This window comes from Pyricularia oryzae, chromosome 5 (assembly GCF_000002495.2).
Source record: "Pyricularia oryzae 70-15 chromosome 5, whole genome shotgun sequence".
NCBI classification, from domain to species: Eukaryota; Fungi; Ascomycota; class Sordariomycetes; order Magnaporthales; family Pyriculariaceae; genus Pyricularia; species Pyricularia oryzae.
This window is the reverse complement of record NC_017852.1, coordinates 1341342-1367339: the sequence shown is the minus strand read 5'-3', so window position 1 is coordinate 1367339 and position 25998 is coordinate 1341342. Positions and strand designations below refer to the sequence as shown.

The window sequence follows — 25998 nt, the reverse complement described above, 5'->3', positions numbered from 1 at the left end:
TCTGTTTTTGGAATAACGATGGGGACCTAACAACTACGTCAGAGTACATTTATGATATATTGCTTGATTGAATTTCTCCGTATTGATGTGCAGATCGCTATCATTCTTGGATCTCGTCGGAAAGAGCTGAATACCACCGTGAATTCAAGAGGAAATGCGAATATGCGCGTCTTGGGTTGCAAAGTTAGTAGGTAGATCCATCGATGTAAATCGTACCTTCATCGGAATCTCTAAATCTTATAGACTAGCATTTGAACCAAATTAAACTGAGGGTATTTCTTTCACAGGAAATACACGTCGATGTCCACCTCATACGTAGCGAAATCTTGCACCTAAGCTCCGCTCTATCTATACAATAACACATGAGCCAGCCTATGCAAATGCCGTCTATGCGTTCTTGAGTTATCTATAGTTACAGGCGTTTTCACAAATTCATACAAAAAGATGTATAAAATACACGATTGAGGGTTATACATGGGTGCCCAAATGGACGTCTCTCTCAGACACTATGCCATAATGTCTTTATGGCAGGTAGCGGGTCTCTTTGACCTCCTCGTAGGCTTGAATCTTGTCGCCGACTTGAATCTCATCCCAGCCATCAAACTGGATACCGCATTCCGAGTTCTTCTTGGCCTCTGAAATATCTTTCTTGACGTGCTTGAGCGATTCAAGTTTACCTGGAAGAAGAAGACAAGTTAGTTTAGAATAGAACAGTCGTAGATCCTGGCCGTAGGTAGCAGACAGGGCAAAGACTCACCATTAAAGACCTCCTCAGTCCCACGAATGACGCGGTACATGCTGTTCCTGACAATGAGACCATTGCGCACCCTGCAACCAGCAATGTTCTTGTACTTGCGCCCCTTGATGTTGATCGGGAATACCTGCAATACCTCCGCCTCGCCGTTGACCTTGAACGAGATGGACGGCGGGAGCTTCTCCGAAAGCACCGCCTTGACCTCATCGACCAGGTGGTAGATGATGGAGTGGTCCATGATACGGACGCCCTTTTGGTCCGCCATCCGCTCAATGTGTCCCTGGATCGGGTTGTTGAAACTGATGATGTGGCTGCCCGTTGTTGCCGCGTGCTCCACGTCCGACTCAGTCACCTGGCCCGGCGCCGATCGCAGTACCCTCGGCCGCACTTCGTTGTTGCCGATTTCCATCACGGCACCGTACACGGCTTCGACCGAGCCCATGACGTCGCCCTTGATGATAAAGTTGACCATGGTGGTACCCGGAGGCGCTTCCTCGACCTCGGCCTCACCGTCTTCTCCCATGAGTTCCTTCATTTCCGCCTCTACCCTTTCACGTTCAGCCTTCTCGCGCTCTGCCTTCTCCTGCGCCGCCACACCTTCGGCCGTCTTTTGCCATGCCGCCATCTCCTCGCGGTACCGGGTCGCTTCCCTGGCTCGGTCCTCATCTGGCGCCTGGAGAACCATGTCACCCGCCGAGGGCGTGCCGCGCCAGCCAAACACCTCGACGGGAGTGCCCGGAGGCGCCTCATCGACTTCTTGACCAGCCTCGTTGAGCATGAGCCGGACCTTGGCGAAAGAGGTCCCGGCGACGATGAGGTCACCCTTGCGGAGCGTACCCCTCTTGACGAGGATCGACGCGGCCCTGCCCAGCGGCTTGATGGCCGACTCGAGAATCCAGCCCTCAGCCATGCCGTCCGTCTCAGCTCGCATGTCAAGCATCTCAGCGAGCGCGATAATGTTCTCCTCCAGATCCGCCATGCCCAGACCAGTCTTTCCGCTGACGCATACAGCCTGTACATCGCCACCAAAATCCTCGAGCTGGACCCCATTGTTTGCCAGGTCCAATTTGACCTGATCCACCCGAGCCTCATCCTTGTCAACCTTGTTTATGGCCACGATGATAGGAACCTTTGCTCCGCGAGCATGCTTCAACGCCTCTAATGTCTGCGGCTTAACACTGTCGTCGGCCGCAACAACAAGAATGACCATGTCGGTGATGTTGGCGCCGCGTTGGCGCATAGTTAAGAAGGCTGCGTGACCTGGCGTGTCCAGGAACGTGATGACCTTGCCAGTTGACATCTTGACCGAGAAGGCACCAATGTGCTGTGTGATGCCACCGTGCTCGCCTGCAGCTACCGATGACTTGCGAAGATAATCAAGCATAGTGGTCTTTCCATGATCGACGTGGCCCATGATGGTGACAATCGGTGGTCGTGGTGCTAGCGCTGATGGATCTGCTGGCGGTGGCCGCGGTTTGAGATCGACTTGCTCGCCAACGTCCAAGATGGGCTCGAAGCCATATTCCTGAGCAACCAATGCCGCCGTCTCACCCGCCATCACACTCTCAACTGTGATGTCTTCGAAGCCCATCTTCAACAACTGGCTGAGGAAAGGCGCCGGCTTGTAGCCCAACGACTGGCCCAAATCAGCCACTGTGATGTATTCAGGCACGAGGATGCTCTTGGTGGCGGCTGCTTCCTGCTTTTCAAGTTCCTCCATTTCCCGTTGCAATCTCCTCTGCTCCTTGCGTTTGCGACGAGCCTGAGCCATTGCCTCGGCTTCTTCCGAGAAACTTTCGTCGTCATCTCTATAGTTGTTCTTGGAGAACCTTGGCTTCGGTTTTGACTTCTCTGAGAAATCTCGCACTTCACGATCCCTCCCCCTGGATCGCCTATTATCCGCGACTTCGCGATATTGAGGGTTCTGTGCGGGAGCCGCATCAGACGTTGCCATGGGCTCCGTAGATTTGGGTATATCCTGCAGCTTTTCGAGGACTTCTTCTCTTTGAGCATTGATTTCAGCCTTCTTTTCAACATCTTTGATCCAATTCCACTCTTGTTCGTCGCCCCGCTGCGTTTTGGTCGGCGTTTTGGATCGAGCCTTCTTGTCGTTCAACCCTTCAAATTGAGCAAAAAAGTCGCCATCGCCAGCGTCTTGGCTCAAACTGCCGTTTGCCTTTTGTGTGGGCTGTGCTGAAATCTTGTTTTCCGGTGGAGTCTTAGTGAAAGCAGATGCACCCACTTGTCCCTCTTGGTCTCGTCGCAAAGATGAGGATGGGCCCCTGCCGATGTCTTTTCTGACACGAGGCATAGACCTTGAAAGGGGAGAGGGGAGTGATTTTCTTGACATGTTAACTGATGGCGCCCATACATTTTGAGAGACATCGCTAACGTCCTCAAGACTGTGGGTTGGCTCGGGCCTCATGTACGCGCCGGAAGGTTCTTGAAAAGGCCTTCTCGATAGCTGAGCCCAAGGTGGACGGGAGCTCTCTTCACTGGCGTTGTCCGTTGTACTGGATCCCGTAGGAGTAGATGATTTCCCAGGACCTGCCACTCCTCGCAAAGGAGGGGGCGGGACGTTGTTGTGACCGCCTGGGGCACCATACCCTATGCGCCTGATGGTAAAACCCGGAGAGGCTTGCCCTGGGGGCTTAGGCGTCCTATATGAGCGAGCACGAGCGGTAACCTCTTCCGGCGTCAAGAAATCGTCGTCGTTCTCCTCAAGGAGCAAACGTTTCTGTTTGTCCTCCTGGATGGTGACATGTTTCTGCGCTGCTTTCTCATGCGGTAACAAGTCATCCAACAGATCATCGTCTTCGTCGACTTTGAAGTTTTTCCGGCGAGGCGGGACGAATGGCTTTCTGGGCTGATCTAAAGGTTTAGACTTGCTGGGTTCGGGGACCTGATTCGGTGGGGGAATGACGCTGGCATCCTGGTTCTCCGCCGCAGGATGTGTCTGTGAAGGAATCTCTGAAGGGGCCGGCTCAGGCTCAGACGCAGGCGGAGGGGGTGGAGGTGGATGGGCGGTTTCACGGGCGCGGGCAGCTAACTCGTGAGGAAGTAGGTCGTCATCGTCATCGTCCTCTTCGAATGCCCTGGTGTTTACGCGCGCCGTAGGTGCCCTGGTAGGTCCTGACCGGCTTACGGCTGTGTTGCGGTTGATTCCATGCTGTAACTGTGGCTGGCCAGCGGAAGAATACCAGCGTGGAAGACTCGGATGTTGTAACGGTCGTTGGTTAGGTCTGCAGGCGGTCCGACAGAAAGCGCAGACGAACAAATTCCTTTGTCGCTGAAAGATACCCCTGTTAGCCTTTTTCGATGATGCAAAAAATCTTGAACAGGAACAGAGTGTAATTAGTTCTACTCACGCTGCTTATTCTTTGTCTTATCATCCTCGTCGACTAGACCATTGAATCGAGAGCGCGTCCAAGGACAGACTCTCTGCAGCCAACACACTAATTCCTCCCAGGGGGCGTTGGTTTTGGTTACTTAAATATGCGAACTTAAGTTGGAGAAGGCGTCGCCAAAATTCTGAAAGCTACTTAGGAGCTTGACGGTAGGGATTGGATTGATTGGCACTGCATGGGACCCACTTGACCTTGAGGGCCGTACAGTGTGCGATCGACAACGGAGCTTGAGCTGGCGGCGACCGGCACAAGCTGAATACCTTTTGAGATGCATAATAAAGATCTGCTGTATATACCCTTGCTCTTTTGTACTGCTCGTTGAGCTGCAAGAGTCTCGATAATATTGAATTCGAAACAGCTGTATCTGGATATCGTTACTTTGCGCGATCAATCTGTTGAGAGTGCATTGCTGGCAGTCCCAATTGTAATACTGTGTGACAAACCCATCCCTACCTTGAACAAAAAGCTCAAGTAGGGCCGGGCAGCAGGCGCGTCGCTGCCAACCCTCGAAAACGATTCTCAGAGATCGATTGAGACAACAACCCGTCGTCTTCACTCGACACAAGGCCCGAAAATGGCACCCTCATCTCGCACGTCCAAGGGCAAAGGCTCTGTATCCAAAAAGGCAACCGCTGCAGGATCCATCCCAAAACCTTACCGCAAGATCCCAGACAGCCTTTCTTCCTTTGTCGAAATACTTGACCCGGAGCATGTCTACGTGGCCCACGTGGACTCCAAACTACCCGCATTCAAGCGCAAGATATTCCTGGTGCCCGTTGCTCTGAACCTGGCCGTCTTTTCACTATTCGTCCTCCGCCTGCGCTACATCGCCCCCTACTACAAGCAGCTCGCCCTCGCCGCTGCCGGCAACCACGTGACGGGCATCTCTCTCGACACAGCCGCCCTGTCGTGGACCGCCCTGTCCTGGATCATTTTCCGCCGCGGCTTCACCCTCTTTCTAGACCTGGTCCTGCTAATCTTTGTCTGGCCCTGGCCCGTCGAGTTCTGCCTGGGCCGCACCCACGGCAACCCCTGCCTCTGGCGCTGGCAGGTCGGCTTCCGGGACAAGGAGGTCTACGTCCGGCGCAGCCGCGAGTGGGACCGCCAGCTGGCGGGCAGGGACGTGCTGACGGACCAGGCGCCGCGCAGCCAGCTCGCCACGTATGTCCGCAACGCCACGTCGCCCGTGCTGCTCAACGACAAGACGGGCTATCTCACCATGAACGGCGACTGGGACCTCGACTGGGCCGCCATGGTGTACGCGCATAAGCTCGTGGACGCCAAGGCGCTGGCGCTGGATGAGTTTCGCCTCGTCGTGTTGCTGCATCACAAGGAGCACGGCTGGCTGGTTCTCGACACTGGCAGTGGTGTCAGTGGTGGCAGCAAGGAAGATGAGAGAAGGCGGCAGGTCTTTGCCTTCCGCGAGGCTCTGGTCGGTCTTGGAAAAGAGGATCTCTTCTTCCGCTGGATCGAGACTGTCCAGTTCGAGGCCACACAGCCCGGCGGCATGACAGAGGAAAAGCAGGTTGCTGTTGCGCAGAAGATCCGAGATCTCTTCCAAGATGAGGGAATTAACTTTGACGAGCTATGGAGAGAATCAGTGGGAAGCGATAGCCTGGCGGGGATGTGATGGAAGACGAATTTCCCAGTGCTTTTACCATTCCTCATCATGTACAACAACGCGCATTAGCAGCATTGCCACGGCACATCACATCACCGTAATCTTAATGGGACCTAGATGGGCGGAGAGCAATTGGTATTCAAGTCGTGTTTACATCGAGTGGCCGAGGCCCATATACACAAAGGCCACCTCCAACAACAAGCATCTGCCCTGTGGCTACAACGTCCAACGTTCTGTGGGCGACTGTTCTCACCCAGCTTTTACAAGCCCAGACAGCATACGCATCCGTCAAGGCGTATCAAAGGTATCTACTTCTTGACAGGCGCGCTTGCCTTCTTGGCGGCGGCAGCGGCAGCAGCCTGCTTCGCCTTGGCCTCATCCTCAGAAGACTCCTCCTCGCTCTCCTCCTCATCGTCTTCCTCCTCCGAAGACTCGCTCGGAGGCATATCACCGGGCTGGGGCTTGGGCGGGGCCTTTGCCTTGGCCGCCGCAGCTGCCTTGGCGGCCTTCTTCTCTGCCTTCAGCTGCTCGCGGCTCTTCTTGGGTGGCCTGGGCTTCCGCTCCTGTTCCTCTTCGGAGCTCCCTTCCTCCGAGTCCTCTTCAGAGTCCTCCTCTTCCTTCTTGTAGTCTTCGTTATCTATGGGTTGGAGGTCTCGAGAAAAGTGTCTGCCGCCTGTTTTGTAGGGAGTTGGGTTTTTGGGGAAAGGGGTCAGCTAAGTTGCGCCGCGCAGACACCCGCGGAACACTCAAGGCACCGTAGGTTGGGTGAGAGGGTGGAAGGGCGGCTTTACCTCCACGCGTGAACTTCTTAAATTTGCCGCCACGGCCGCGCGAGTTGCCTCCCGGTCTTCCAGACATGTTTGCGGTAGTTGATGGACTTGGTCGAGTAACACGCGACGCGAGTACTCGGGGGGAATGCGGGCGGGGGTGGGGTAGGTAAGCAGATAGGTAGTAAAGGGGGAGGGAGAGCTTGCGAACTAAGGGCGCGGATAAGTCGTTATGATGATGGCAGGGCGTCTAGTCTAGTGCTACTAGACACGGGAGAAGTATGTATAGAGATAGGAACTGGTGAAAATTAGTAGCCAAGGTATGTGTTTAGAACTTGCATGTACAACAAGATGTTTTCTTGACGAGAGTGGACAATGCAAGAAATACAATTTAATGGAAGACACATGTGTCATATGACGCCCCGGGCCAAAGGCAAGACACCAAAACGACACGCTAGAATTGTACTGTACTGCAAAGCAACGACGACACGAAAGCATGGAACTGTAACCAATGGACCCCTCCTTCTCCTTTGCCAGGCGCCCCGCCGGCCAGCAACCGACTAAAGCTTCGGAGTGGGCCGCTGTCTGATTCACCATGACTGTCCAATGGTTCATCGTCTAGACTTGAAATTTAGGTGACAAAAGGAGTCGGTCGAACACTTACAAAATGAGGGACAGCGCAGTAACCCGGGAGGACCGCGATGGATTAGACGCCCGATGGAGGGGTAGACTGCAACGATAGTCTAGGTACCTGTACGTAATTAGTTAGGCCATGTACCGTAGCTGCCGACCTTCCCTGGCGGGGCATCCACCCACGGGGCGGGGGGTTATTAAATGGAGCTTTGACACGGCAGGTGCCTGCAGGTCACCCCTAACCCTGACTCGAAAAAGTTCTTGGAAAGTGGACTCCTTTGCTTACCAAATCACTGGACCCGCGCCCCCAGCGACCCTTCAAAAGAAAATCCTGACGCGCACGAACTGCGTTCGCACTCTTCCTCTCTTTTCTCCCTCAACTGAAGACTCCTTCATATTCACTCTGGCTTTTGCACTATCTCCGTGGCAGGTCTTGGAGGGGAAATTGGAGGACAGAGGAACGCTTTAAAATTTCGAGATCTTACCCTCTGGGTCGCTCTAGCCGGTTCCTGTACGCAGGAGCTCGCCTTGGACACCAGAGAAATTTTTTGATCGATACATTTCAACACCTTGTGATATTGTGATCCTCTTGATGCTTCGCCAGTGGTAGGATGACAGTGGGAGGCTACACTCACGGCCAGACCATTGTTCTTCTCAAACATGCTCTTCCAAGGTCGTAAACGCTTCTTTCTATGTGAAAGAACTTGCCATTATTGACATCACAATTGGCGGCTTTGTTCTCCCACTCGTCTCCGTGTATGTGGTGCTTTGTCGCTCCGCAATGGTCGACTGAGCCGACAGAAACAAAGACATGGAACCATTCAACCTAACTGGACTCCAATTGTCATAAATACACCTCAGACGTCGCAACAAGAATACAGGGAATAATGTCAACCCTGCATCGACAGACATTTATAAAAATCCAGCACAAACTCAAAACCACATATATCATCACCAAAAAACCCCCCCTAAAACACACTAAAGATGAGCCCGTCCGAATGCCCAAACTGCGGTCATGCCCTGGCCACACCGCCGCCCGCCTCAGCCATCAAGGCCCAGTGGCCAGATGTCAAGCCTAACAAAACGCTGGACAGGTCCGTGGCGCGCTGCTACCAGTGCGAACTGGCGCAGGCACATCTCGACTACAAGATGGAAGTCCACCACGGCGGCCGCAAGATTGTTGACGCCGTCATGTGGTACTTTGCCATCTGGGGGAAGCGCGACCACACAAACACGCTTACCAAGATTTCTCGCTCCTAGGGGCTCGTTTCCTAGGGACTCGTTCCTTTAGAGGTTTCGTGAAACTAGATTTTTATCATTTTGCCCCGGTGCACTTCTACAAGTGTAGGAGGTTTTCATTTTTGCAGGTGAGTGGACTGCGCTGTAGCAACATGCGTCAATGACCTTGATTGTTGTTGGCTTGACTGTCTTCTAGATTGGCGCTTTCTCTCTCTCAAAGCTATACAGTCACACCTTGATAGTTTAAGGGGAAAAGTGCACGAGTGACCTGTAAAAATTATAAATAGATGCAACAGACGCCTAATATGTGCAATCACCCCGTATATACTTTACGTCTACAGAACCAAGCAAACGCTTGAATCCAACACACCCAGATCAATAGTTCCGCCCACCGCGTGACCATACCAAATCACCACATATCCTCCCCTCGCAGTACTAGCCGCATTTACAACATGGGCTTCAGGTCCTCTGCAACCTTGAAGGGCGCACCGGTCTTGCTCTTGACCTCGTCGACGGTGACGCCGTCGGCAATCTCGACCAGGGTGAGGCCGGTGGCAAAGTCAACGTCAAATACACCCTGTTCGTGATTCTGTTAGCATGTTGTCCTTTATGCGTGATTGAAACAATAAGGAAGCAAAAATAAAAACTCACCAGCTCAGTAATAATCCTCGACACACACGACTTGCCAGTCAGCGGGAACGCGCACTGGCTCATAATCTTGGGGTTGCCCTTGCGATCCGTGTGCTCCATGGTGATGACGACCTTTGTCTTGCTGGGGTTGCTGACCAGATCCATGGCGCCGCCGAAGCCCTTGACCTTGCCGGGAAGCATCCAGTTGGCCAGGTCGCCGCCAGCGCTGACCTGCATGGCGCCGAGGATGGTGAGGTTGATGCGTCCGGACCGGATCATGCCGAAGCTCTCCTCGCTGCCAAAGACGGCCGCGCCCGGCTTGAGCGTCACCGTCTCCTTGCCGGCGTTGATCAGGTCGGGGTCCTCCTCCCCCTTGCGCGGGTAGGGGCCCAGGCCCAGGATGCCGTTCTCGCTCTGCAGCTGGACGGTGACGTCGTCGGCGACGAACGAAGGGGCCAGCATGGGCATGCCGATACCCAGGTTGGCGTACATGCCGTTCTTGAACTCCTTGGCCGCGCGGCGCACGATGCGCTCACGCTTGGCGGCCGAGTCACCAGTGCCCAGCGCCGCCTTGGCCGTGGTGGCCTTGTCGGCCGCGTCCGGGTCGGACTCGTCCTTGGACCAAGTGTACTTCTCAATCTTCTTCTCTGCAGTGCTCTGCACCACGCGCTTGACGTAGATGCCGGGCAGGTGCACCGCCTCGGGCGGGATCTCGCCCGGCTCGACGATGTGCTCGGCCTCGACGATGGTCATCTTGGCGTTGCGGCCCATGGCCCCGTTGAAGTTTTGCGCAGACAGGCGGAACTGGCAGTTGCCAAGCCTGTCGGCCTTCCAGGCCTTGACAAAGGCGTAGTCGCCAGCGATGCTGTCCTCAAGCAGGTACGGCTTGCCGTTGAACACCTTGACGTCCTTGGGCTTAGAGAACTCGGCGGGGGTGCCGTCGGGGTTGTTGCGCAGAGGAAGCTCACCCGTCTGCACAACAGTCGCTAGGCCAGCGGGCGTGTAGAAGGCTGGGATGCCTCGGCCGCCGGCAGAGCAGCGCTCTGCCAGGGTACCCTGGGGGGTCAGCTCGAGCTGGACCTTGCCCGTCAGGTACATGCCCTCGAGCGTCTTGTTTTCGCCAATGTAAGAGGCAATCATCTTGCTGACCTGACCCGTCTTGAGAAGCTTGCCGAGGCCGCTCGAATCGGTGCCGGCGTTGTTGGAGACCGCCGTGAGGCCCTTGACTTCCGGCTTCTTAACCACCTCGTCGATCAGCGTATCCGGCACTCCCGACAGGCCGAAACCACCGCAGAGCACAATCTTGTTCGACTCCATGTCCTTGAGCGCCTCAGCGGCCGACGGGACTACCTTGTCGATCCTGGACCGCCTTGTGGTGACTGAAAAGGAACGGGCGAGGAGGGCGGCATGCTGAAGAATGACAATCAATTGTTAGCTCGCTATCGTTACTGGCAGTGAGATTGTCGTGTATTTTAGATGATTATAGTTCCAGAGAGGAAGGCTTACATTCGATCCATACTTGGAGTGCGCCCTCAGGATCCTCATGCACATGGCGGCGGACGGCATCTTGGCGGCAGAGAGAAAGACGATATGGGGTTGGGGGGTAGGCGCAAGCGCGGGAACCAGAAGCTACAGGTCAAGCCAGAAAATATGGGGTATCAGGATAAAAAGAAAAAAAAAAGGCTACTGAAAATGAAGGCTGGGGTGTATCGTGACAAGAAAGGAGTTACACAAATTTTACAACAGAGGTTTTACAATTCCTCGTAGCGGTCGTCATGGAGCGGAAAAGTCTCCCCAGGATGCACAAAGCCGGAGTCCAAAGCCGAAGCGGGACGTGGAGAACTCAAGCCGCGAATGGCCGACATGATCAAAACTGGGACCTGAAGGGGGTTGCCAGGTGCGGAGACTCCGCATTTCGCAGGGCTCGGGTGAATGTTTCGGCCAGCGAACGGTTGAGTACCCGCAAGCCCACGCTACTGGGCGCAAAGAACTCCCGCTGGCGGATAATTGTTTTGGAGATAGGAGGCATTCAATGCGCAGGACTGCTGTGCTTCGGAATATAAGTAGTAAATTTCCACGGCAGCCTCTAAAGGAATAAATAGGTGTCTATCCTCGTTGAGTAATTCTTAAATCATTCCTTTGGTCACTACAATTGATCGCCTGAGGACTAATTTGAACTTTTGACGCATGCCGCAGCAGCAGCATTAGCAGCATCAGCAGCAGCAGCATCAGCCAAACATGCGTTCCGACGAAATGTCGTCAACGGTGCCCCACAAGTCCATGTGTGGGGCTTGTATTCCCCGACTTCCCGACGTCGGACTTTGAATGTTCACATTCAGAACGAAGGCAGACAGACAGACTCGCTTCTCCTTATGCATAAGCCACTGTGCATTGGACGTGCCGGTTTTTAATGTCTCTTGCTGCGAAACACGATTGAACACCACCGTGTATAGAAAATGCGTGAACGCTCAAAAAGTAAAATGAACAGCGTGCAAAAGCGACAATGACGTCCTCACTGATTCCTCATCCCCGTTCCTCTGCAAGTCCAGTGACAGATGCAGTAGATATCTAGGTGGTGGGCAGCGAGACGAGAGCACTGCAGAATATACCATGATAGAGTGAAAAGAAAAAGGATGGAAAAACCAAGATCAAAATGGAAGATCTGTACCATGAACCCCACCAAACTCCAAGCAGCAAAAGTAGAACTATAAAAGATGAGTGGAAAGTTACCGCAATTTCAAAAAAGACAATGCATCCCGCTCTGACCTTCACCAAGACCGGTGCTTCTATACTCTGCGTCCTCAACTACTCTTTCACCGTGGTATGAAAGCCGCCAAGTTATGTCCAACTGCGATTTATCGTAGAATGAATATAAGCTTGTAATCAACATGGAAGAGCTTCGATGTAACAGGTGGTTCGAATCCTCGGTGGTCAATGATGCTAAGCAGTCCGAACTCTCGAACCACTTCATTCATATCGCAACCAGATGCAGCTAGCGCCGGCCAGCACTGGCAGATGACCCAATGTCTACATTAAAGGTCCATTGGCCTTATGATTGGTCACAAATATGTTAGCAGGGCTGAAGGAAGATATTTCCAGTGTGGTGCTCTTACCATTTGCTAGGTTCTCGGCTGTATCCTCGAGAAGGATAACGCGGCGTCGGTTGCAGTAAGCGGTCTTGTCCATTATCTCGACCTTTTGCTTGGAATCGGCCAATTCCGCTACGGGCTTTTCGAACATCTCCGACAAAGCTTCGACCGCCATTTCAAGGTCCTTCTGATTGTCCTCAAAAATTGTCGTAAGATGATTGCGTGACAGGTAAAATGCAAAGGCATAAGTCCACTTAAGAGTCTGACGGCACGTTTGCAGTGCCTGTGACGCAGCCTCAAGGTACTGAACCTCGATCCAAGACATGCCCGAGGCCGTCTGCAACATGGTCATCTTCTTTTCCGTCTTGTGGTAGATATCCTTGTCGAGCCGCGCAGACTGTTCGTGGTTTGCGTATCGATTGTAGTAGTGAAGGTAACGCTCAAGGGACAGCCTCGACTTGGCCTGGGCGTCCCTGGCATCCGTTCCACTTTTCTCCTCGAAACGGTTGCAGTTGTACCAGCTCGTGCCGTGCTCAGACCAGATGCCCATGCACATCCAGCAGAATTCGTGCCTACATTTCCTGCACGTCATGTGGTTGCAGCCGCCGTTCTTCTCTATGGTGGAGTTGCACTTGGGGCACTCCTTGGTGTTTGCACTGATCCAATTGGCCGTCTCCGAGTCATCGGCGCATTTCTTCAGCCACATCTTGACCAACTCGCATGGCGCCGGCTGGTGGTCGTTGAGGGTGCATCCGAAGCAGAAGCGCATCTTGCAGTTGCAAGTAACCGTCGGAACGACACGGTGGAGATCCTTCTTTTTGATAGAGCAATCGATAGCGTTTTGGCAGTCGGGCCCGGGACACCATTTAAGTGTATCCTTGTCCTCGACATATGTCCGCTGTAGCAAAACGTGGTACCGCTCTTTGAGTTCTGGCGTGACCAGAAGGTCGAGCGATTTGGCGTCGATAATGCGGTGGCAGCCTTCACTGGGGCACTGGATACGCGCCGCTTCCCCCTCTTCCCTAATCTTTTGGGTCAGATATTGGCGGTAGCAGTCCACGCAGTATCGATGGCCGCATTTCATGGCGAATGATTGTAGCCCCTCTTCGTCCTCGCAGCAAATCTCGCAGCAGAAACCAGGGATGACTTGTAGTTGCGGACCACCTCCAACATTAGGCCCCAGGCCGGCGACTTCCAAGACTTTCTTTCGGTTGTCCATGTACTCCTCGATTAGCCTCTCCCTGTTCCACCCAAAGTGCCTCAACAGGATGGCTGCATCCTCCTTCCGCATCTCCAAAATCATGTTAACCTCGTCGATTAAGTCATCCTGCTGTTTCCTCAGGTCGTCAGGATTGTAGACGCTGAATGTGATGTCGTGTGCGGCTTTTCGCTTCGGGGGATCTTTGGCGAGGTCAACGTCGAGGTCTGCATCGAGTTCGGAGTCGAAATCTGGATGGGAAATAGTTTGTTAGAGCGACAACTCAAGATGACCTGGGGAAGGCACTCAGGGAACCCAAGAATAAAAAAAAAAGAAAAATAAAGCAACAATAGCGGAAGCCAGAATGCAGCTCACCTTCTGCCCCCGACATGTCTTCATTGTCACTCATGACGTCTTCATCACCGCTGGAAATGGCCGACATGAACTCGTCTTCAGAGTCCATCGTGTTTGGGGTCGGGGGTGCTGGTGGCCGAGTCACTGATGCTGCAGCTGAGATCCTCTTGTTCGGGGCGGACGAGGTCGACGGCTCGGCAGCCTTCCGCTTTCTAGTTGTTGGAGGAATGGTGAAGTACGGTGGGGGCGGCTCGTCGGGAAGGCTGACGAGCGCAGAAGATGGGAGGGAGGGAAAGAGAGATGTATGTCGGGGATGGTGGTTTTTTGTTATATTTCTTGGTTTCAGGAATATGACATGGAAGCGTGTTCCGTAGCAGCCTTTCGGGGAGGGTGGGGTTGTTTGGGCCGGAGGGCGGCGATGAATGGGCTCAGGGTTGAGTAAGGTGGTGACGTGAGGGCGCGTGAGCGAAAGTGGATTCGGTACAAACGGTTGGTAAGACGATTAGGACCAGACCAGCCAGGCTTGCCAGGTAACAGGGGTGATTTACAGTGCTGTGTGGCAAAGTTGTAGGTGAATTTAGGTGGTTTTCCTGTTGATGACAAACAACAACCTTCAAGGAAAAGAGGGAAGATGACAAAAGTAAATCAAAACTTTCTCAATAGAGGAACGATGAAGATTTACAGTGCAAACAAAATTCGAAAGAAAAAAATCACACAAGAAGTCTTTGCAGAGAGGCAGGAAAGATAAACAGAAAAATTGCCGAGAGATGTTGGTTCAATAACCAGACAGCGCACTTCAGAGGAAACAGGAGGGAAACGGGCAGCCGAGCCTGCAGAATGATCAAGGCCATCTGGAAGGTGCTTCATCAGACGGGTGACAGGGGCATTGAGGGCCTGCCTCCACAGACTCCAGACGAGACCAGACCAGAAGCGGCGTTGGGGCGATTGACGGCTTGCTGCCTAGAGCACTGTGTTGTGTTGGCCAGCCACGCAGAATGCAGGGGTAAGCTTCTCACACTGTGTGAATGCCTTAGGTGAGTTGTCTGGAAACCTCTGAACATGGAATCTGTTATAACCGTCAAACCCTTCAGCAGCGGGAATAAATCAATCTTCAAAGTGTGTTCCAATTTCACAGTAGAACTAAGCAATTCGAACTAAAGACTTTGAAATATAGGGAATAACATCTTCTCGATTAACTACAGAAGTGATGTAATCGGTCTGGTCTCTGGCTGCTGTTACTACGTACCCAGTGGGGCGCCGAATTATCCCAACACCAAACCGAAGTTCATTGTTGGTCCGTCCAATGCTTCGAAAAAGTGGATTCAAAACCTTCTGCGCATCTAGGGACAAGTTGCGGTTGTCTCACGTGACCACCGTAATTGCTACCAAACTGATCTCCCCGAGATCGTTCATCGAGACGAACACGAATCGGGTTTATTGTTCTTTATATTCGGATTTCCTAAGGACTCTAACCTACGTTTGATACACTTATTCAGACGCCAAAGAAGTACTGAGAACCGTTCAGATCCTACAACAAATCATCCCAGAACCTTGTCGGCCATGGACACTGTAGGGGTGAACCTCGTCAGTTTTGGTTTTCACCCCAAGAAAATAGTGCAATATTTGATTCTGCAACGTGGCAGCCATGACTTGAAAAATCCCAAATACGAAGTATTACTTACCGTTTGTTCCGGTGTTGTCGGGCTCTACGTGAGCCGACTTGACTCTACCATTCTCAATGACGAGGGCGTAACGTTTGCTCCGATCGTTGCCAAAGATGGCCGTGCCGTCAAAGTCGAGGTCCAAAGTTTTGGTAAAGACACCCTGGGGGTCTCCCAGGAAGCGGAACTAACGAGCAAGAGTAAGCTTAATCGTTCGGGATATTTAACGACATGATGTTTGCACTTACTCCAGAGTCTCCGGCAGGGTCCATCTGCTCTGCCCAAGCCTTCATACTATTTTCCCGACGATTCCCTCTCGAATTAGCCTCGATTTCATGATTTCGGGTCCTTCCCCGCTTGCCACAGAGAGCACAGGAATTGCAAACCCGATCAGCAAGACAGCAAAGAAGACCTACACAAAGGCGTCGTTGACCGAGACGACAAACACCTGGCCGACATCCTTGATCTTGGGGTGCTTCATGTATGAAGGGATGTGGCTGGTCGAGCAGGCACCCGAGAAGGCGGCCGGTACGCCAATGATCAGGCCATTGTTGAGCGAAAACTCCTTGGCAATGTTGACCTTGTTGCCCGGAGAGCCCTCGACAAGACACTCCGCGTCCGGGAGCGGGTCGCCAGCCTTGACGAATGCTGGGCGCGTCGTGTGGAAGCCGCGCCTGGCGGTCGTCCGTGCAGCCATGGCTGCTGCCGGCCTAAATGCTCTGAATGCCATTGTTTAGGTAGATTTGTGGGTGTCTCTCAGGTGGGATAAATGCTCCAATGAGGGATTGTGAAGAAGCGGTTTTGATGGATGTCTCTCGGATGTCGTTCACGATACTTTTGCAGCTCAAAGCTCAATCCATGTTCTGGCAAATCATGGTGACATCAGAGGCCAAGAGGCTGAAGCAATGTGCGCATTGAGTTCTTCAGCACTGTACGAAGAGGGTTAGGGGACTACTGTAAATCGAAATGTCTACTGATTGGGTCAAGCGTCAACTCATGCTCCCATCACTAGGGACCTTTAGCTTTGCATACCTTACCGGTAGGTATGCATAGTATACCTCAAGGAACGCAAAGGAGTGCTGAATAAAAGCTTAATTTGCGGTTTGGCTTGAAGGTTATGTTTAAGCATCGTGCCAATAACCTGAGCACCCCTCCGGTGTCGACGAGTCTCCTAGTTAGGGCTATGCTTGTGACAGGTCCTAGATAAGCATCTCAACCTTCACACCTTTGAGGCCTTTTTAAGCAGCTCTTGAGCTCGTGAGATGACGTCCCCCTCTGGTCCTTGGGCCACTTTGCCGCTGATAAGCACAGTCTTGTCGCGGGATTTTAGACCGTGGGTGATTGTCACGTCCGACTTGGCAAGTCCGAGAGCCTGCATTTAAAAGAAAAGCAAGCAATCAGCCACGCACCCCTTTTTTTCGTCTTGTCCGAGAGGCAAATGATCCTCAAAGACCTTCCGTATCGATCGTTACAGTACCTTGCTCAAAACAATGACCACAGCCTTGTTTGCCTCTCCTTCACGTGCCTGGGCGGACACGCATAGCTCGACAGCATCGTCAGTTACGGCAGCCACTCCCTCGCGCGCTTTGCTGGCTCCGGGTTTTACGTGGCATTTTAGCAGGAGGGCGGCTAGCGGCGACTTTTTAGTTGCTGCTACATATCGGATTGAGCCCAGCTGCGACATTTTTTTGGTTTATTTTTGAACTCATTGATTCGAATTTTGATGCTTCCATTGAGGTGAAGTTAAAACGTTGTCGAGAACCACAACCAAGCAAGCAGTTCCAGGCTTGCAGGGTACGACCGACCACTCAACCATGCTTGTAACCCAAACCCTCAGGATACAAACCCCAAGTATTTTCTCTTCAGTCCGAAAACTCCCTCTTTTTGCAAACCGCGATCAAACAACCCATCTACGACAACCAAAAAAGAGGTGCTCCCCATCTCCATTTTTTATTCAAAATGGCGCAACTCGCCTCTAGCGCTGCTACTGGCATACGCGTGGATGCAGTCTCATTTGGCCCCAAGCCAAGGTTGCCAAACACACTCAAGCATTCGGCCGTTCAGAGCTTGTTTCGTTGACTACCGCCCCTCTTTCTCCCGATTAGGAAGCTTCCTATGGACCCCTATGTCTTCCGAAAAAGATAAACATGCAGCTTTCTGATATGAGTTTATTTTTCCCGTGTAATTAGGACGTAGCATACGTTGCCGGCGATAAAGGATCGCCTCGCAAGTGCGGGGAAACAAGACGTAACAGTTGCAGTTGCGGTTGCAGAACCACCCGCCAACCATGCACATTTCCGACTCTGATGTTACTGGTGTTGGACTGCGGCTTCTTTCGGTCACAATGCCGTCGCAGCTGCAGATAACAGGAAGCATCCCGCTCCTCGAGTTGGGGTCATGGTTCTATCTCCAGTTACTCGTGGCTGCCCTTGGCTTGACCGGAGGCTCCTGTTCCATGCCATTTTCGTTTTTACCCAGTCCAATTATCCCAAAGTTCTCCTCAAGTATAGTCTTTAAAAGCCATCGTTATGGCTGTCGTCCCTGAAGGTGGGCCAGATGGCATTACTCCAACTGAGATCGTTGCGAACAACCCTCTCGAGAAGACAAGCTCAAGTGATCCAGCTATTCACGATTTTGAAAAGGGACAGCACAAACAAGCTACTTCCAAAGAAGAAAACGACAAGTCGGAGACAGGAGATGGCATCGAGGTTGCATCTCAGCATGATTCCGTCTTGCAGGATGCTGCCAAAATATACGTGCCCGCTGATGACGAGGAGTTTATCGATCCGCGCCTCAAAGACTATCCAGTCAAGCTTGTCGCCAAAACAGTCGATCTACACAATGATTTCGAGTATGCCATGCCAATTAGTTGTTTTTGAGTACCCTGACTATGATAGCTGACCTTTGGATCTTATCTGTGAGTAGCGAGCCAATCTTGACCTTTCGCTTCTGGATCTTGTCTACATTCTGGGTTGTGTGCGGCTGTGGCATCTCGAGTATGTACTACTTCAAGCCCTACTCGGCCATTCTCACCAGCTACGCCGTCCAACTACTCTCCTGGGGCATGGGGGATGCCATGGCCAAGTACCTCCCGAATTGGGGCTTCACCGTGCGCGGTAAGCGATATAGCCTCAACCCAGGTCCCTGGAATGCCAAAGAGCATGGCTTGATAGTCGTGGCATATTGGGGCAGTGTGAGTGACAGCTCATCCATGCCATAATACATCATCCAATCGGCTGTTTTTCTGACAAAGAAGCCAGTGTTATACTGCCTGGGGCCTTGGTCCCCTATCTGCGCTGGAGATGCACTACGGCCGTAGGATACATGCTGGTTGGGGTATCATGTTTCTCCTAACAACCCAGATGATTGGATACGGTAAGTGAAGCTTTGAACATGGCGAGAAAGCAGCAGCTTTACAGACCTAACATGCTGATACAGGTCTGGCCGGCATCTTTCGCGATATTCTCGTCCGCCCTCCAAAGCTGTTTTATCCATCTACCCTTCCGAACGTGGCTCTATTCGATGCCATGCACAAGAACCCATCTGTCACGACAAAGTCACTCAAGTTCTTTACATATGTGGCCGTTGCTACCTTTGTCTGGCAATGGGTACCTGGGGTCATGTTCCGTAAGTGATTTGCCTAGCCTTCTCTGTTTCTACAAAGCACTAACTTGGCTCCTAGCGATGCTTGGCTCTCTTCCATTGCTTTGCTATATGGCACATGGTCAGTGGAAGGGATGGGCCATGGGGTCAGGCTATTATGGCTTTGGCATGTTGGACATCACACTTGATTGGAACTATGCTGGCTTCTTTTTGCCTCTTGTCAGTACCACCAGAATTCTTCCTCGCCGAAAGCTGGCATTCCTCTACGCTTTCAGCTAACCAAAGCAAACGTTTATCGAACCAGTACACACCACTATGGTCTACCGCCTCACAGGTCCTTGGCGCTGTCCTGACATGCTGGTTCATCTACCCCATCATGTACTTTGGCAACTCCCTCCATGCCTTGAACTACCCGCCCATGTCATCAGGAACCTTTGATACCACCGGCGCCCGGTATAACGTTAGCCGCGTCTTAAACAGCGACTACACGCTCGACCAGGCCGCCATGGACGCCTACTCAGAGCCCCGCTGGTCACCATCTTACGCCATGTATTTCTTCTGGGGCTTCGCCGCCTCGACCGGCGCCCTCCTTTACGCGGTGCTCTGGTACGGCAAGGAATCCTACATCGCCGTTATGGATTCATGGAAGGGCCGGGACAACGACTACAATGACCCCTACCTCCGCCTCATGAGCCGCTGCCCGAGGGTGCCGCACTGGTGGTACCTGACGTTGCTGGCCGTGTGCTTCGCCCTATCCCTGGGCACCATATACGGCGCCGGGCTGGGTCTCCCATGGTGGGGGTTCGTTCTGATCGTCGTAGTCTCGACCATCTGCACGTTCCCCAACGGTATCCTATGGGGTGTGGCCAACATCCAGGTCGGCATGGCTTTTCTTTCCGAGCTCCTCGCCGGAGCCATGTTTCCGGGTAATCCTAGCGCAGTCCTGACGTGTATGGTGTACGGGAGGCAGATTCTTTCGCAGGTTAGTCTATTTCGTATCACTTGTCGGTCGAAATGCGTGCCAAATCAAGTCTAACAAATCTCTCTTCAACTTTTGTCTTCCAGAACCTCAACCTCATCTCCGACTACAAGTTCGGCTTCTACATGAAAATCCCCGAGAAGGAAATGTTCATCGGCCAGGTGTGGGGCACCCTCTTGGGGCCATTTATCAACTACGGAGTCATGCGTGTCATCATCGACGAGATCGGCGTCGACGTTCTCACCGGTGTGGTCAAGTCCGAATCCTGGCTTGCTCTGAAGACGCGCAACTTTTATAGGTATGAAAACGCTACGGTTGTTTGCCTGAAAATCTGTTGCATATCATAGCTAACTCCATTCCCTCCCACGCTCAGTCTGTCCGTCCTCTGGGGTATATTGGGCCCCAAGGTGTTCTTCTCCAGCGGATCCGACTATGCCTGGATCTACTGGGCTTTCTTGATCGGCCCGGCCCTGGTGCTCATGGTCTACATTGTCCACCGCTGGCGCCCGTCATGGGACATGGAAAAGATGTGCAATCGTACGTCCTTTTGCAACAATTTCCCCCTTTTGTATCAATCGCATTGTGCAAGTCCGTGAATACTAACAAAACACAGCCGTCGTAATAATGCATGGTGCGACCTGGTTCCCCGTCTACCAGACCACGAACCTCATGACCTCGGCCCTCGTTGCTTTTTTCTTCATGGGCTACATGCTCCGCTACCGACCAGTCTGGTTCCGCAAGTACAACTACCTTCTGGGTGTCGGCCTCGACTGCGGTACCCAGCTCTGCCAAACCGTCATTATGTTAGGGCTCGATCTATCCGGCTCTAAATTCCCAAATTGGTGGGGCAAGGATGTATGTTTTTTTTATCCATTGGCCTCCCTGTTCATTCTTTGCTGCAACAACGCTTCATCCTCGTCTTCTTATTTCTTGCCTATTGTTGTTCATATTTCTAATAGACTTTCACGACTTTGATCAAATGCTTTTACTAACCTTCATCGTAGCTCGAATACGTAGAACGCTGCTTCCCGCCGGCTGACCTACCCGCTAATGCCCTCAACTAGGTATATAAAGCAAACCGGCAGCTGAAGTGGAAAATGGTAACCTTGCTCGCAAACTTTCCGTGTGTGTGTTGAAGTTAACATATATCCTATGAAACAAATATCTCAAATCGTAAATTATTTATTATACACACACGTCAAGCCAGGAATTTGATCTTTTGCCCGTTTTTGTTTGTGTCACTTCTGTACAGCTGTACACAATCTGTCAAAGCTGTAGAAATCCCAGGAAGCATGAGCCCAGACGACAAGATCTATTCGCGTCGAACTGTCAACTGTGAGGCAGTACGCCTAACTGACACAAACACGCAGCCAGCACCAAAGTTTCTGCAAAGGATAATTATTTGCCAAAACAATCTATTCTTATTGTTAATTACCAAAAGTTCTCCTTCAACAGAACTTGCTCTGATTTGAACCAGAACTAGTTCTAGTACAAATAGCAACAGACTTCACTACCGTCTATTTATCCTTTGGTCCGAGTTATACAAGGATGTGTCGAAATTTTGGTCGGAGTGACAAAAGGCCAAGAATATGGGTTCTTTCAAAAATATGTTTTAGACTCGAAATAGTACCAATTCCTACCTTTGCAGACATTTACATTAAAAAAGGCGAATGTTTTTGCCGCCAAAAGACCAGAGTTTGTAATACCGCTTCTCACCTATGTTTCATCCAACTCATTCTCCAACAAACAACACAGTTGATTTGATATCGAAACACAATATTATTCATTTTTTTTTCTCATCAATCAAGACAAACAAAGAGCTCTCGGCAGAATGAAGGCTTCCATATTATTCATGACCCTCCCCACCGCCGCCATAGCCGCCGTGGTGCGACCCACACTCCACCAAACTCGCTCCGTACTACCCAACGATGTGTGCAGGCATCCCGAAAGAAAAAAAAACCGTCATTTGCATAGGTACGAAATGATCCTTCTCAGACCTGGACAGCCGAAACGCTCCCGATTGCGTCCGATGCCCCGCAACCACTGGTTGTTAAGAAGGTGAGGAACGGGGCCTTGCGTTGATAGTTTAACACACTACCAAAGTAGGATAATAGCAGCTTCTTGAGAGAATCCGGAATTCTTTACGCTTCATAAGTGAGCAGACCCCAAGGACGCACCATGGCTGGGCTTCCAAATTCTCCTCTGGAGTCGTGGCCCATGAGAAAGAAATCTCGCAAAGCCCGCTGCAGCAGGCCCCAGGTACATCCGAGCCCATGGATAGCCCCTGGTGGGACGGGTGCCCGTTTAGTCCGGACCCTCTGCCGGGCAGGTTGCACGTCGTCTCGTAATGCTACGGACTCCCTGTGCCCCCCCGGTTGAAAATTTAGGACCTCGGGCTTTGCGCTACAGTTTGTGTGTATGTGGAGTGTGGTCAGGGGCCACTGATAATGGGTGAGGGCGTACGCAAAGCAAAATCAGCCCTGAAAGTGTGCTGACAGTCCGGTCCTGCCGGGCAACGACATCCCATTATTGTATATCCGTTGGGCATGAAGTCGATCCAGCCGTCTCCTTTCTTTGGGTTTTCGAGCGAGAGCGGCGCGTGTGATGATGTCCAGATTCATCTCGAGGTTTTATTTCGCTGCGTCAACAGACAATTCAGGGGTCATCGGTACCAAATAAAACACATATAATTTGGAACCATTTCGTATTAGCGGTTGAGGACAATTGAAAAATGATCACTCGATTAGGATAGGTAACTAAGTCTCCAATCACGGGAACGACCAACGGCCGACATGGCGAAAGACCACTGAGTCGACGTAGGCCATAACAGTCGCCCTTGCCGAGGTACCTACCAGTATGTACTGGTAGTGGACTATGTTCCAGCTGCCACTTATTTGGATGCTGCTACTCTTTGTTCGGGCTTGTATCGGCACTGACAGGACAAATGATATTATCTAGAAGCTCTGAATCCAAATTAAACTTCCCGCGAGACCCTAAGAAAGTCAAAGATTCCTCAGATCCCACCGACAAAAAATTAAAAAAATATTCGTACAGCAGCCGCAATTGGGCACAATATCGCAACATTGAGACATCATCCAAGAAATGAATGCAGAATAGTCAGGATTGAAAGCAAGAATACTTCTATATGAACAAATCTTCCATCAAAACGCCGGCCTTCTAGACCCCAAGTACCATTTACAAAAGAATCGAAAGAGGAAAGAAGTCGACAAAAGAGAAACATGAAACGCAATACGACCTCGGTCGACTATTAGTACCAGTAAAAGTCCTGACAGGGCTGCTTGCCACTAAGAAGATGCTTCCATCGGCGCTTAGAACAAGCCGTGATGGAAGGGTTGTATAGCATATGTGACGGAGAAGATGATAGCAAAAGAAAAAAGAGAATTGAAGTAGCAAAGGGACGAGAATAGGGTATTATGGGTAGACGCAAAGAAAAAAATGGGAACAAGACTTGCCACAACAGGAAAACAAGTCCCAAGTCGTGCACATCATTACTCGACAATGCCCCAGTTCTTCTCGACGTGGTCATCCGGCGCACCAGCGGCCTTCCACTTGTCGTTGTTGGGCGACATGAGAATGAGCTCACCGGGCTTCCCGCCGAGCTTCTCCTTGATGTCCTTGAGGACCCTCTTCTGGTTGGCGACCGACGCCCTGCCGTGGAGCGGCGAGCCCGGGTTCCTGGCGGCGTCGCCGTCCCTAGTCGGCCAGCCCGTCTCGGTGATGTGGATGCGCTTGTTCTTCTTGAACGTGTCCCTCATCTTCTTGACCATGTCCAGCATGAACTGGCCCGCCTTCTCCGTGCCGTGGTCCTGGTCAAAGTAGGGGTGGAAGTTGACGGTGCAGTAGTCCGACTCGTCGCACAGCGCCGGGTTCTCCAGCGCGTGCCACCAGACCTCGTTCAGGACAACCTTGGCGTGCTTGACCTTGTCCGGGTGGTATCCAACCTTCTTCAGCGCCTCGCGGCCCTCGGCCAGCTTGGCAAGGATTTGTCCAGCGCTGGCCTTGTTCTTCGGGTCCAGATTCAGTTCGAGCATGTACTCGTTGCCAATGGCAATGGTGTCAACAATGCTCCAGTCCCCCTTGACCTGGTCCGCAATCGCCTTGATCTCGTCGGCGACGGGAAATTTCGGTCGAGTTCCCAGCATCAACTGCATGTCGTGCTTCTTGGCAGCTGCGAGGGTGTTCTTGACCTGGTCGCAGTCTGCGCTGTACAGACGAATGAACGAGTAAGATTTGGTGAACTTTGCAACATCCTTGGCGATTTCGTCGGCAGTCTTGCAACCTCCCTCATCGCGTATGGCCGAGTAGGAAATACCTGGCTTGGGTTTCTTGAACAAGCTCAGAAACTCAAACCGCCGAGAAAACTGAGATCCATGGACCAGTCGCGGGTAGACAGCAGCGATACTTGCTTGCTTCTGGTTGTAGTCCGACACTTCTTCTGGGCTCATGTCCGAGACCTGGGTGACATTACGGTCCTGGCTGGCTTCTGTGGGAAGGCCAGCTGTCAGGCCTAGCAGCGACACCAAGGCCGCGGAAAAGAGGCCGATCCTCATGTTGGAAGATGATCAAAAAGAACTTTTGACTACAATCGGGCGACAATAAGAAAGGTATAGAGAGAGAGGCAAGCTAGAGCGAGAAAGTTAGCTATCAGGACGCCGGAGGAAACTTGAGAGTAGGTAAAAGTGGGAAGACCGTTGACCAATATAGCCCAAGCTGATTCTCTCCCAAGTGAAAGGCTCAGGAGATACTTTGAAGGGCTTTGGAATGTGAAAGGGGGTGGTCTTACCTTGATTCACTAGTAACAAAGGCCGTGGTGTGATATTTCGAAGCTAACCTGGCCAAGGGAGTGTAGATGTCTCAAGCAGAAACTCGGACGAGTACTCGAGATAGAGAAGAACAGTACAAAATAAAACTAGATGGTAGAAAACTGAAGTAACAAAGAGAAATATTTGTCAAGTGATGATAAAACGAAAAAACGAAAAGCATGGTCATGAAACATGGCCGCCCAAACTTGATATTATAAACATTTCGCCGTGCTGGGTGCGCAGTAAGCAATGGGCAAACCACACCCGTTTGGGTCTTTGGGTTCAGCCCTCCAAAAAAGAAAGTAGCGTCAGACTTACACGGCCGGCCAAACAAAACATGGGTGATCGGGTAACCACCCCCTCCCCACTCCCACACACCTCGACCCCAGTTACTCCGACGACATTACTGAAAGGAACCGCCAATGTTTTCGCCGTGCACACACTTTTGTACAGAGCGGGCTACAAGTGAGCAAAAGGGGGAGGGGGGGTTTCGGGGTTTAGATGGTCAAAAAGCGGCAACATTACTTGCGCAGTCTTGGCACCCAGAACAAATTTGCAGACACGCTCATCCATCATCTGGCCGAGGACCAGCAACGGAAGTTTACTGCTGGATCGAGATATTCAGGAACAGGGAGGCCGACGCCGCAATCTCGGCGGTTTTGGAAACAAAGCCATGTGCCACACACTCACAACTTGTGGAGTAAGCTCACCAAGGAAATCGCGAACGACGAACTACAACGAAGCGCGTCAAAAAAAGGTTCAATGAAGACCGATATATGTCCTGCCGCACTGAGCCTCTGGTGGAAACCCTCGAAAAAATGAAAGACAGCCTTCCGATAAACCTCGTCGATCATCGAAACGGCTCGGTAGGGCGAAAAAAAAACGTGTAGGTATTGGGGGAAAGACATGGCCGCGTCGATCGCCCCAGTAGCGACGGCGATAACCGTTAGATCCAGGTACGGGTACCTGAGCTAGTCATCAATTGATCGACTTTTGATGGCCCACTGCAAGGCTGCAAGTTGCATCTTGGACAGGGGTGGCAGTGATCTGAAAGCCACTGATCACGTCAACTACTGACCAGAGCCCAGTGAGATTACTGTGGAGGTCTGGTGAGTGACAGAATCATGCGAATTTGGTGGCAAAAGCAACACGCCTTTACCAAGGTCTACGGCTGCCTGAAAGAGGTATGTATGGATCCCAAAGGATGGCTGGTCGCTTGGAACAGGCAGACGAAATAAGC

The 25998-nt window shown here is 51.9% G+C and overlaps 10 protein-coding genes across 10 annotated transcripts; 4 read left to right on the top strand and 6 right to left on the bottom strand.

Moving 5' to 3' along the window:
- Positions 1-167: 167 nt before the first annotated feature.
- Positions 168-4284, bottom strand: MGG_11482 (translation initiation factor IF-2). The gene is made up of 3 exons (XM_003718070.1): positions 4123-4284; positions 758-4043; positions 168-677 (listed from the first exon to the last, which is right to left on the bottom strand). The coding sequence occupies exons 1-3, from the start codon at positions 4144-4146 to the stop codon at positions 523-525; spliced, it is 3465 nt and encodes a 1154-aa protein (XP_003718118.1). The 5' UTR covers positions 4147-4284; the 3' UTR covers positions 168-522.
- Positions 4285-4423: 139 nt separating this feature from the next.
- MGG_00857 (uncharacterized protein) lies at positions 4424-6901 on the top strand. Its single transcript, XM_003718068.1, has one exon. The coding sequence runs from the start codon at positions 4736-4738 to the stop codon at positions 5789-5791; it is 1056 nt and encodes a 351-aa protein (XP_003718116.1). The 5' UTR covers positions 4424-4735; the 3' UTR covers positions 5792-6901.
- On the bottom strand, positions 6091-6640 carry MGG_00858 (uncharacterized protein; the record flags this gene model as incomplete). Its single annotated transcript, XM_003718069.1, has 2 exons — positions 6091-6455; positions 6574-6640. 2 exons carry the CDS (start codon positions 6638-6640, stop codon positions 6091-6093), a joined length of 432 nt encoding a protein of 143 aa, XP_003718117.1.
- A 665-nt stretch (positions 6902-7566) lies between the features above and the next one.
- MGG_17356 (uncharacterized protein) lies at positions 7567-8452 on the top strand. Its single transcript, XM_003718067.1, has one exon. The coding sequence runs from the start codon at positions 8167-8169 to the stop codon at positions 8440-8442; it is 276 nt and encodes a 91-aa protein (XP_003718115.1). The 5' UTR covers positions 7567-8166; the 3' UTR covers positions 8443-8452.
- A 205-nt stretch (positions 8453-8657) lies between these two features.
- On the bottom strand, positions 8658-10850 carry MGG_11480 (succinyl-CoA:3-ketoacid-coenzyme A transferase subunit A). Its single transcript, XM_003718066.1, has 3 exons — positions 10558-10850; positions 9073-10461; positions 8658-8998 (listed from the first exon to the last, which is right to left on the bottom strand). The coding sequence occupies exons 1-3, from the start codon at positions 10615-10617 to the stop codon at positions 8867-8869; spliced, it is 1581 nt and encodes a 526-aa protein (XP_003718114.1). The 5' UTR covers positions 10618-10850; the 3' UTR covers positions 8658-8866.
- Positions 10851-11095: 245 nt separating this feature from the next.
- Positions 11096-14448, bottom strand: MGG_00859 (ariadne-1). Its single transcript, XM_003718065.1, has 3 exons — positions 13714-14448; positions 12165-13589; positions 11096-12099 (listed from the first exon to the last, which is right to left on the bottom strand). The coding sequence occupies exons 1-3, from the start codon at positions 13799-13801 to the stop codon at positions 12044-12046; spliced, it is 1569 nt and encodes a 522-aa protein (XP_003718113.1). The 5' UTR covers positions 13802-14448; the 3' UTR covers positions 11096-12043.
- A 672-nt stretch (positions 14449-15120) lies between these two features.
- Positions 15121-16233, bottom strand: MGG_00860 (AhpC/TSA family protein). Its single transcript, XM_003718064.1, has 4 exons — positions 15770-16233; positions 15602-15647; positions 15375-15540; positions 15121-15259 (listed from the first exon to the last, which is right to left on the bottom strand). The coding sequence occupies exons 1-4, from the start codon at positions 16081-16083 to the stop codon at positions 15231-15233; spliced, it is 555 nt and encodes a 184-aa protein (XP_003718112.1). The 5' UTR covers positions 16084-16233; the 3' UTR covers positions 15121-15230.
- A 305-nt stretch (positions 16234-16538) lies between these two features.
- On the top strand, positions 16539-21370 carry MGG_00861 (oligopeptide transporter 6). Its single transcript, XM_003718063.1, has 10 exons — positions 16539-18204; positions 18279-18546; positions 18614-18728; positions 18792-18980; positions 19036-19175; positions 19261-19938; positions 20022-20233; positions 20309-20472; positions 20549-20790; positions 20940-21370. Exons 1-10 carry the CDS (start codon positions 17882-17884, stop codon positions 20997-20999), a joined length of 2391 nt encoding a protein of 796 aa, XP_003718111.1. The 5' UTR covers positions 16539-17881; the 3' UTR covers positions 21000-21370.
- Positions 21371-21766: 396 nt separating this feature from the next.
- On the top strand, positions 21767-22283 carry MGG_17355 (uncharacterized protein; the record flags this gene model as incomplete). Its single annotated transcript, XM_003718062.1, has 3 exons — positions 21767-21820; positions 21910-21993; positions 22050-22283. The coding sequence occupies 3 exons, from the start codon at positions 21767-21769 to the stop codon at positions 22281-22283; spliced, it is 372 nt and encodes a 123-aa protein (XP_003718110.1).
- A 658-nt stretch (positions 22284-22941) lies between these two features.
- On the bottom strand, positions 22942-25942 carry MGG_00863 (uncharacterized protein). Its single transcript, XM_003718061.1, has 2 exons — positions 24740-25942; positions 22942-24579 (listed from the first exon to the last, which is right to left on the bottom strand). Exon 2 carries the CDS (start codon positions 24504-24506, stop codon positions 23445-23447), a length of 1062 nt encoding a protein of 353 aa, XP_003718109.1. The 5' UTR covers positions 24507-24579; positions 24740-25942; the 3' UTR covers positions 22942-23444.
- Between the last annotated feature and the right edge of the window lie 56 nt (positions 25943-25998).

Excerpts from the sequence above, each read along its gene's own strand:
- MGG_11482 (XM_003718070.1), bottom strand. The coding sequence starts at position 4,146 with ATGATAAGACAAAGAATAAGCAGC. Across the intron at positions 4,044-4,122 it reads TAAGACAAAGAATAAGCAGC|CGACAAAGGAATTTGTTCGT; the intron begins GTGAGTAGAACT and ends GGTATCTTTCAG. Across the intron at positions 678-757 it reads GACTGAGGAGGTCTTTAATG|GTAAACTTGAATCGCTCAAG; the intron begins GTGAGTCTTTGC and ends TTCTTCTTCCAG.
- MGG_00857 (XM_003718068.1), top strand. The coding sequence starts at position 4,736 with ATGGCACCCTCATCTCGCACGTCCAAGGGCAAAGGCTCTGTATCCAAA.
- MGG_17356 (XM_003718067.1), top strand. The coding sequence starts at position 8,167 with ATGAGCCCGTCCGAATGCCCAAACTGCGGTCATGCCCTGGCCACACCG.
- MGG_11480 (XM_003718066.1), bottom strand. The coding sequence starts at position 10,617 with ATGCCGTCCGCCGCCATGTGCATGAGGATCCTGAGGGCGCACTCCAAG. Across the intron at positions 10,462-10,557 it reads ACTCCAAGTATGGATCGAAT|CATGCCGCCCTCCTCGCCCG; the intron begins GTAAGCCTTCCT and ends GTCATTCTTCAG. Across the intron at positions 8,999-9,072 it reads CGAGGATTATTACTGAGCTG|GGTGTATTTGACGTTGACTT; the intron begins GTGAGTTTTTAT and ends AATCACGAACAG.
- MGG_00859 (XM_003718065.1), bottom strand. The coding sequence starts at position 13,801 with ATGGACTCTGAAGACGAGTTCATGTCGGCCATTTCCAGCGGTGATGAA. Across the intron at positions 13,590-13,713 it reads AGACATGTCGGGGGCAGAAG|ATTTCGACTCCGAACTCGAT; the intron begins GTGAGCTGCATT and ends TTTCCCATCCAG. Across the intron at positions 12,100-12,164 it reads AGCCGAGAACCTAGCAAATG|GCCAATGGACCTTTAATGTA; the intron begins GTAAGAGCACCA and ends ACCAATCATAAG.
- MGG_00860 (XM_003718064.1), bottom strand. The coding sequence starts at position 16,083 with ATGGCATTCAGAGCATTTAGGCCGGCAGCAGCCATGGCTGCACGGACG. Across the intron at positions 15,648-15,769 it reads TCGGTCAACGACGCCTTTGT|TATGAAGGCTTGGGCAGAGC; the intron begins GTAGGTCTTCTT and ends TCGGGAAAATAG. Across the intron at positions 15,541-15,601 it reads ACCCTGCCGGAGACTCTGGA|TTCCGCTTCCTGGGAGACCC; the intron begins GTAAGTGCAAAC and ends CTTGCTCGTTAG.
- MGG_00861 (XM_003718063.1), top strand. The coding sequence starts at position 17,882 with ATGGCTGTCGTCCCTGAAGGTGGGCCAGATGGCATTACTCCAACTGAG. Across the intron at positions 18,547-18,613 it reads TCGTGGCATATTGGGGCAGT|TGTTATACTGCCTGGGGCCT; the intron begins GTGAGTGACAGC and ends CAAAGAAGCCAG. Across the intron at positions 20,473-20,548 it reads CATGGAAAAGATGTGCAATC|CCGTCGTAATAATGCATGGT; the intron begins GTACGTCCTTTT and ends AACAAAACACAG.
- MGG_00863 (XM_003718061.1), bottom strand. The coding sequence starts at position 24,506 with ATGAGGATCGGCCTCTTTTCCGCGGCCTTGGTGTCGCTGCTAGGCCTG.